General features: G+C 47.7%; 1 protein-coding gene across 1 annotated transcript; it reads left to right on the top strand.

The window, feature by feature from the left end:
• The first annotated feature begins 457 nt into the window (after window positions 1-457).
• Window positions 458-5,211, top strand: LOC106856739 (putative lysosomal acid lipase/cholesteryl ester hydrolase). The gene is made up of 9 exons (XM_014882301.2): window positions 458-538; window positions 1,039-1,204; window positions 1,893-2,091; window positions 2,301-2,410; window positions 2,726-2,862; window positions 3,232-3,375; window positions 3,826-3,897; window positions 4,460-4,525; window positions 4,960-5,211. The coding sequence occupies exons 1-9, from the start codon at window positions 458-460 to the stop codon at window positions 5,209-5,211; spliced, it is 1,227 nt and encodes a 408-aa protein (XP_014737787.1).
• Window positions 5,212-9,736: the final 4,525 nt, after the last annotated feature.

The raw sequence follows: 9,736 nt of genomic DNA, 5'->3' as shown, positions 1-9,736 counted from the left end.
CAAGACATTATTTTAAATGAATGATCCTATAATCACCCTACAGATGTACCTATGCATGTTTCTGAATACGAGGACCTGATGGAGAACGTGGGATTAAAATGTGGTGGAATTTGGTTTTGTTGAAGATGAGCAAAATGAGCCATTTTAAGAACCAATTAGAGTTTTCAGTTTTAAAATTATTTCATATATTTCAGGGGGTTTAAAAATAATTATATTAAATATATTAAATAAATATATTAATATGATATATAAATATAAATATATTTAATAATATTATTAAATATATTAAATAAAATTCTTTAGTATAATTCAGTTTTTAAATCATTTCAGCTGCTGAGAGGTCAGGTGGACACCCTGATGAAAGCGGAGTGCACATCAAGAGATCTCCCCCAGCTTCTGTGCCAGTGCCAGCAAAGTCTCTCACACTTCTCACGACAATGTTTTGCAGAGCACCACGATGTGGCTGTTCCTCACCATTTCTTGTTTAATGTTCATCGCTGCAAAATCAGAAGAAAACCCCGAGATGTCCATGGATGTTGTAAGTCCCTTTTTGTCCTGCTTGGTTGTGCAAGTTACCTGTGTTGTCATGGTCTGTGCAAGACCCACGGGCTCTGTGTGTCTTCACCGAGGATTGACACCAGGATTTTCTTAGATGTTTGTCTCGCTGTTCTTATGTATGCAGAGACTTATGGCAGGCATTTATGGGGGGCTTCGTTCCAAGTCAGCAGGTTTGGTCAGGACAGCCCTCTCAGGCTCAGAGTTTGGCTGTCAGTGCTGCCCTGCTCTTGATTGCAATACAAAAAGTGTCAGTTCTTCACCAGACCTGCCCAGGGACCCACCAGAAATTCTGGCTGAAGTCATGACATCGCCATGGCATTGGTGGAAGGGACATTGGGAAGTCCTGAATCCACCCTCCCCCTGGACTCACCACCAGCAGTCATGGCTTTGCCCCGCCAGGACAGAGACACTCCCCAGGACAGAGACCCTCCCTCCCTCCCTCCCTGGGGACTGTCCCATGCTGTCCTTCCCTTCCCACAGGGCGAAATTGTCCGGTACCACGGGTACCCCTATGAGGAGCACGAGGTGGTGACAGACGATGGCTATTACCTCACCCTGCAGAGGATTCCCCACGGCAGAGACAACCTGGAGAGCTTCAGCATCTCCCACAAGGCAGGGGCTCAGGCACCCAACATGTTCTGTCCCCGTAAGTGTCACAGGAAGCCCTGCCTGGTCCAGACACCCTGAGAGCTTTGCTGGGCTGGAGTAGGCCACTCTCAAGGCTACCTCACCATGGGCAGGGTCCTGTAGGAAAAATCAGGCAAATAGCCTTGGGAGCAGAAGAAATGCAGGTGCCCACCTTGTTCTGAGAGGATTTGCTCCAAAGAGGAAGGAGAATGAGAATAAACGGGACTGAGAAATCTTGCCCCAGGTTTTAGCTCAGACAGTGGAGCAGCAAAAAGCCATTAGTCAGGAAAGGAAACCAAACCAGGCAGCCACTCCAATGCCATCTCACTATTTTCCATCCTTCCTGTGTCCAGTTCAATGCCATCTCACCATTCTGGGATCTTCCTGTTCCCCACTGAAACCCCTGTTTCAAAGTATTGGTAATTACTGGGGTAATTACTGCGCGGTTCTTGGCAGTGTGTCCCTCCCCTGGGAAGCATGTACATACACACATACATATACAGCAAATAAGTATAAAAAACCCCCAAATTTCCAGTCTCTGCCCTGGCCTTCTTCAAAAACACCTCCCCAGAGAGACTGAGGACAGAGGTGACCATGTCCCTGCCCTGGTGGCACTTCCCAGGGGGTGTTGCCAAGGCAATGCTGGGATGTGAATGATCAATTTTGCTGGTGGTCAGAGAAAATGATTCCTCCTCTTCTTCCTCCAGCTCCAAAGGCCGTGGTCCTCCTTCAGCATGGCCTGGTGTTGGAAGGAAGCAACTGGATCACCAACTTGCCCAACACCAGCCTGGGCTTCATCCTTGCTGATGCTGGCTACGATGTCTGGATAGGGAACAGCCGGGGGAACAGCTGGTCACGGAAACACAAAGAGTTTGAATTCCACCAGCAGGAATACTCAGCTTACAGGTGGGTTTTCTGTGAAAGTGGAGGGTGGGCAGGTTCCTGGTACCCTCAGCAGTGTCTGCAGGGTGGAGGAGGGGTGCTCCTGACAGTCACACTCTCTGCCAGTGGGCAGAAACTAAGTTGCCCGTTCCTGCCAAAGCTCTTGCCCACACCCAAGTAGCCATGGCAAGGTCAGCAAGGGTGATTTTCTTATGTGCTTATCTCCCCTGCAGCTTCCATGAGATGGCCATGTATGATCTTCCAGCGACCATCAACTACATCCTGCAGAAAACTGGGCAGGAGCAGTTATACTACGTGGCTTATTCCCAAGGCACCACCATAGGTATTGAGGAGGAGAGCAGACCTGGCAGACTCACATCGGCTATGCACCCCCACACAGTTTGGGAGTGTTCCTAAAACCTTGGTCAGGGAGGGTAATATCCAAGCATTTCCAAACAACAAAAGGGAAAAGAGCAGGTAATTGCTTTAACAGGAGTTTTGAGCACTGGCAGCCCCAAACCGAGTGCATCTCATAGCTGCCAGAGCCCGACCTGCTAGAGCCATCTCTGAGGGGCTTTCTGATGGGCATACACACCTGGAAGTCAACAGCTTCCTCAGAAACTACAGGGCAGGGTCTGCTTCCTTCTCCCTCACACAGGTTTCATTGCCTTCTCATCCATTCCCGAGCTGGATCGCAAAATCAAGATGTTTTTCGCCTTGGCTCCGATCACTGTGAGCTCCAACATAAAGTCACCCTTGGTGAGGGTGTTTGACCTTCCCGAGGTGCTGATTAAGGTATGTCCTCACCACACGTGAGGTGTGAGGGGGAGGAGGGACTGGGAAGGTCACCTGAGACACACAGTGCTTGTGCATCACCTCCATCTCCCTGCTCCGTGTGTTTGTGTGTGTGCTGGGAGCCTGGAGGGTGGGGTAAATCATCTTCCTGTCCCTCTTTGATCAGAGAACTATTAACAGGAATTGGTTTTGGGTCCCTTTTCCCTGGAGAAACCTCTCCTAGGAAGGTCAGGGCTCTTCCTGGGCCGTGGCCATTTCTGAAAAGCCAAAATGACAAAGCACAGCAAAGTTGGTGAGCAAAGAAGTGGGGAGCAACTGGAGGCAAAAAAGAATGTGAGACCCACTGATACACCCCTCTGATTTCCACAGTTCATTTTAGGACACACAGTGGTCTTTGATAAGGATTATATCTTGAAGCAAGTGCTTTCTACAATGTGCATCTACCCCATCCTGAAAACCGTGTGCTCTCTGGTCTTTTACCTGCCCGGTGGGTTTACCAACAGCTTGAACGTGGTAGGTACACTCCAGCTTCCCTCTCAAAAGATCCTCTTTATCACTGTGTGAACCCAAGATGTCAATCTGCTGCCTCCACATGGCCTTTCACATCTCAGAGTGGTAGAAAAATTTAGGATGGAGGCACCAGGGTGGGGGTTTCTCAAGTAAAGCATTAATACTCAAAGAAGGAAACATTTACAACTTGTAGCTGCCATGAGTTGAGCTTTGTCTTTGCAAAAGGATCCAGGGCACGAAATATGGAGCCTTACTTTGCCTTGGAAAGCAGGCAGACTCCTAACATGTCCCAGCCTCCCATGGGAATTGCTCAGCTTGCTGCAGGGAGCTCTACAGCTCTGTGTGAGCATGTGAGTGAGGCTCGTGTTCAGGGCTACTGAACAGGTTTGGTTTTGTTTCTGACATGGATTTTTTGGGGGGCAGAGAATAAACCTCTCCAATGGTTTCTTGCAGAGCCGCATGGATGTCTACCTGGCACATTACCCTGATTCCACATCCCTAAAAAACATCTTGCACTGGCGCCAGGTAACACTTGGTGTTCTCCTCTCTCTGCTCAGGGGCTGGGAATAATCCCCCACTGTTCCCCCTGCATAGCTGTATAAGGGAGAGAGAGGAAAGCTGCCCTGAAACACTGGTGAAAATGAAGTTATTTATTCCAACAAGAGGTCCAAGAGTCCTTGGGGCTTGTAGGAGGTGGAGGTGGAACAAAGACTGGTGTTAAACCAGGACAGGAGATGCCAGAGTAAAGGCTGAGGATCAGTAAGACCACCATGATGCAACTAATTATTAAAAGCATTCTACTCACATCCATCGGCTGATGGCATTGACCACAATACACAAAAAACTTGCCCAAAGGTTTGGTTCATGTCTCCTTTGAGGCTCTTGGCTGTACACCAGGTTCTTCTCTGTGGGTTTCTATGCCAAGGTCTTCCTGGGGCTGAGCTCTCCCAAAATCCAGTTCCAGATGTAAAAATCACTTCCCTGACCCTTGGTGGCAGGAGAGAGCAGTGCAGTCCCTGTCACCTCTTTTATCTTTCTTAGAGACGCCTCCAATGCATGGATAATAAACATAACTCTCCTTTTGCAGCTCTATCAGACAGGGGAATTCAAGTATTACGATTATGGCAGTGACAATGTGCTTCACTACAACCAGGTAAGAGAGAGCCATGCTCAGAGAAAAAATAAATAAATAAATATTGCAATGGAAACACTGCAGTGATTGGGACTGAATTTGGAGAATTGAGTAGCCTGGGCTAGTGGAAGGTGCCCCTGCCCATGGCAGGGGAGCTGGGACAAGATGATGTTTGAGGTCCATTCCAACCCAAACCATTCTGTGATTCTATGAATTACATGGTATTTATGGAATTTACCTTATTTGGGGAAGCTGGTTTGTAACTTTCTAATAAAAAAAGTCACTTAGTGATGACTTTTTGACCCACTGGTGAAAAGAACAGGAGCCCAAGGCATAGTGAGGCTCTGTGGTGATAGTTCCTCTTCTATCCCTCGGGATAAGGGAGAAATTCCAAGCAGCCATCAGGATACACTTTGAATTTTTGGCTTGCCCTTTACCTTCCTCCTGTATTCCAGACCACTCCTCCCTTCTATGAGCTGGAGAACATGAAAACCCCGCTGGCTGCCTGGTATGGAGGCCAGGACTGGATTTCAGCCCCTGAAGATGTGAACATCACCCTGCCCCGTATCTCCAACGTGGCCTACAAAAAGTACATCCCTGAATTTGTCCACTTTGATTTCCTCTGGGGCAAGCAGGTCTACGAGCAGGTGTACAAAGAAATGCTTGACCTGATGGAGAAGGGCAGAGCAGTAGAGCTGGAGCAGTAGCAGTGATTGTTGGCTTCTCAATGACTTAAGGGGCTTCTTTCATTGGGGGGGGGAAAAAATATGTGAAGAAAAATTACAGGGAAAAAGCTCAATAAACTGCTACACTTGGTCTGGATTGATATTACTCTGGCCAGTGAGGAAAACCAACCAATCCAATGATTGGGAAAGCACTCTGGATTGAGGCTCAATAGGCTGAGCTCCCTGCAGAAGTTGAGCATGGCCCTCACACCCTGAGTCTCCCACGTGCCTCACGGGTTTCCAGCAACAACTAATTTCAGTGGAATTTGGCTCCTGGTGCCCATTGTGGACTCTGGGCTCCTTGAGCTTGGGTTCCCAGCTGCAAACAGCTGGACAGAAGCTCCATGCCCTCCAGGATGCCGGTGTCCCACAGGAGCAGGTCTGCTGGAATGAAACCACGTGGTGGATGGATCCATAGCTTTATTCTGGCAACACTTCCACGCCAAGAATCCCAACATTCTGACACTCACTGCCTTCATTCACAGTTGAAAGGAGCTATAAACTTCCTGCCTGCTGACAATGGAGAGTGGCCATAGTTTTTTCCCATGAGAACTGCCCATTTTACTAACAAAGGGGACATCTTTCTCAGATTCATGCTGATTTGGATAATCTTACTTATACACAAAGAAGCTTCAAAAAGTTCTACCAGAAAACAGCATTTTGCACCACTTTAAGCTATTCTGAGGCACAAACCCAGCTGCAAACGCCACCTTTTGCTGCCTCTCAGGGAATGCTTTTGTGGGACAGAAGAAGAAGAGTGTGGTGGAAAGCATAACGAGTCTAAATCTGTTTTCAGCTTCTGGATTAAATTGTTAATAATACCTTGATCAAAGAAGGAATTGTGAATTTGCTGGTTTGTGTAACTATATTCTCAAAATATGCCAGGGAGCAAGCAGGGCAAAGGATAAGGTTCTCTTTCCACAAATCTGTAATACTACTACTACTACTACTACTACTACTACTACTACTACTACTAAATTGCATAGGGTCTATTGGGCTCTGTGTGGTTGTACTGTTAACTAGAGGTTAAAACTCTGGAGGAATTGTTCCCTGTGAGGCTGGGCAGGCCCTGGCACGGGATGCCCAGAGAAGCTGTGGCTGCCCCTGGATACCTTCAAGTCTCCTGGGCCAGGTTGGACAGGGCTTGGAGTACCCTAGGACAGTGGAAGGGGTAGAATGAGACAGGCTTTGAGGTCCCTTCCAACCCAAACCATTCCAGGATTCTGTGGCTGTGGAGGTTTTCAGCACAGACATCTTACCACGGGCAGGTGAGGGAGAGATGCTTGCCCAATGCTCCTCCTGCTCAGGGATAATTTCCAGTGGGTGGTCATGCTGGCAGGTGCCCACAGTGCCACCAGCATCTCCCTGCAGGGAAGAGGTGGGTGGTGAGGAGGGTGTGGGGCCCTGCAGCTGCTCTCCAGAGCCAAACTGTGGGGTTTTAGCAGCAGAGTTTCGTCCAGGTGTCTGGAGATGGCGGCACAGGGCTGGTGGTGCCTTGTGGGACAACTGCTCGAGTCACTATCTGTAAAGTGTTTCACTTTCTGCCCTCATAGCTGGAACTGACCACAGAAGCAAACAGGACAGGGTGAGGTAATCCCAAGGTACAGGAATGAGGCTATAGGTGAGATAGGATCTGCCTGGATTGCCAGTGATTAGCTGCCTCACTTGGGATATTTGTAATGACATCTTTTTCTGTGTGATCAGCTGCTCACGGCAGGGCTGTGCCCTGGAGCAGCATCTTACAGGACTGCACTGCGCTCATGCCATGGATATCACTGCAAATGCAGGATGACTTCTCCACCTTGGCAAATACACACAAAGATGATGGCAAGATGTTTCCCCTGCAAACTTCTGAAAAGCTGGCAGGAAAATAGAACCATAGAATCCTTAAGAGACCCCTAAGAACATCAAACCCAACCATGTTCTCCACTAAACCATGTCCCCCAAGTGCCATTTATTCAAGTTTAGTTTAAAAGCACTAGCTTTCAACTTCTGAAAACTCATTGAAAAGTGCAGGGTTTAGTCTCTTTCTGTTCGGGTTATAAAGTTTCTGCTACTTCTGCAATTATCTGGTTCAGTGTTTGCAATGCATTATCTTCATGCTCTCATGACAGAGCACTTTGGTGAAGTTCTGGATAGATCAGGTTCTGGCACTTGCTCCCCCTCTGCTGTTACAGGATCAACAATAGATGAAGAGGTGTGTTTTGCAAGCAAATTGATTTATGCTAGCAGAATAAATATTGTGAAATTCCGTCTCCTGGGATCGCCTTGGCAGGATTGGAGTCCTTGAGAGTCTCAGGTCTGTCAGGCAGTCAAACATCATCAGACAGGTCTGTGGTGATGGCACAGGGTATCACAGAATCATGGAATCACAGACGGTTTGGGTGGGAAGGGATCTTAAAGCTCATCTCATCCTACCCCCTGCCATGGGCAGGGACAACTTCCACTGTCCCAGGCTGTTCTAAGCCCCATCCAAACTGGCCTTGGATACTTCAGGGATCCAGGAGCAGCCACAGCTTCTCTGGGCACGCTGTTCCAGACCCTGCCCACCCTCCCAGGGAACAATTCCTTCCCAATATCCCATCTAGCCCTGCCCTCTGGCAGTGGGAAGCCATTCCCTGTGTCCTGGCACTCCATCCCTTTTAAACAGTCTCTCTTCATGACTCCTCTATCTCCTTCAGGCACTGGAAGGCCACAATTTGGTCACCTCAAAGCTTCTCCTCTCCAGGCTGAACAATCCCAGCCCACCTAGCCTTTTCTCCCAGCAGAGCTGTTCCATCCCTCTGACCAATTTGGTGGCCTCCTCTGGACCTGCTCCAACAGATCAATGTCCTACATATCTCAGTCCATGGTGATCAATTCAATCTCTCATCCTCAGAGCTTCCAATGTAGCACAAAGCCTTCACCACCCTTTTTCTCCTGCCTCTGTGGGCAAACCAGCCTCAGTCACACATGGGGAGGATGTTGGTCACTCAGCCTCTTATTAAATTTTCTTCCAGATGTGCTCATGCAGAGCGTGTCACATGAGGCCATGAGGGCTTAAAGCTGTGTCACATCCCGCTCAGGGCACAGCAGTGTCACCATGCTGGCTGATCCATCATTTCCTACCATCACACAGTCAATGCAAAGGACAACAGGAGCTGTGGAGAGGAGCACAGGGCCAGCTCCAGGCTGTGCCCACACTGGAGAGGTGCTGAACCACCCCATCCACAGCCTCCTTGCCACAGGCACAGGCTCAAAGAGAAGTGGTGCTTTTGCAAGTAATCCAAAGATTGCTCTGGTGTCTGCTTTAAGCAACGTGCTGCCCTGTGGGGTTATTTCGAAACTGATTTGTTCCAGAATTAATCTAGGACAAGGCTTCATAGAGTTATGACAGATGGTGTGCTGCCTTTTCACATCTTTTTGATCCTTAACAGCCTGACAACAATTTCCAGAGGCATTGCTGAGTAGATTCAGGCTTTCATGTGGTTGAAAACACTTTGCTTTCTTATTTCAGGAATTTCTCATAGCAATTTCTGTGTTATTTCAGATGTAATTTTCAGATTTTCTTTTGGGTTTGTCAGCTGAACCTCTGAAAGAAAGAGACCCTGGTCTTTGAGACTTGCATTTTCATGTGATGGGACTTCAAGCAGGTGGGAATGGTATCAGGCCATGGAAAATTACAGTTAGCTGAAATCAAGATCAGATGTAATTTTCTCCAAAGCTTCACAAGCCAGCATTGATCATGACGATTCTTCTCCCAGGCAACCACTGACAGAACGAGAGGACACAGTCTTAAGCTGCACCAGGAGAAGTTTAGGTTAGACATCAGGAGAAATTCTTCACAGAAAGAGTGATTGGGCACTGGAATCATCTGCCCAGGGAGGTGGTGGAGTCACCAAACCTGGACATGTTTAAAGAAAGACTGAATGTGGCACTCAGGGCCATGGTTTAGTTGATGAGGAGGTGTTAGGTCATACCTTGGACTTGATGATCTCATAAGGTCTTTTCCAACCTAGTTCATTCTGTGATCATCCCTGCCCCTGGACTGTGTCCTGCCGGACATGTTCCTGCTCCCTAAATGTCTCTGACAGCCTCGATCAGGGCTTTGGCAAAGCTGAGCCAGATCAGCTTTTCTCCACTATGCTGGAAAATAATCTCAAGAGCACTACAACACCAAATTTGAAAACTATAGGTATTTCTTTACTGAGAAATTTTGCTCACGTTGTCCCAGGTCTGTTCACCCACAAACTAAATTATTTTAGCTGTAAAGTAGACTTTAAAGCCAATTGTACAATGAAGAGAGATCAGGGAAGAAGTACAAGAAGTTCAGGTTTGTTCTGAGCTGTTCTGAACACAGGAACAGGGAAGGAATTAATGGAGAAAAAGCACCAGTGATCACATCTCCACTATTTCCCAATCCACATTCAGGAACGTTTATGCTTCTGTTTATTTTATTTCATTATAGTGAACGGAATGATTGCATGAACAACTTTAATAAGGTGTTGTGAAAAGATCAGCTGTTTCC

This window comes from Sturnus vulgaris, chromosome 8, assembly GCF_052056855.1.
Source record: "Sturnus vulgaris isolate bStuVul1 chromosome 8, bStuVul1.hap1, whole genome shotgun sequence".
Classification (NCBI taxonomy): Eukaryota; Metazoa; Chordata; class Aves; order Passeriformes; family Sturnidae; genus Sturnus; species Sturnus vulgaris.
This window is presented reverse-complemented; position numbering and strand designations above follow the sequence as displayed.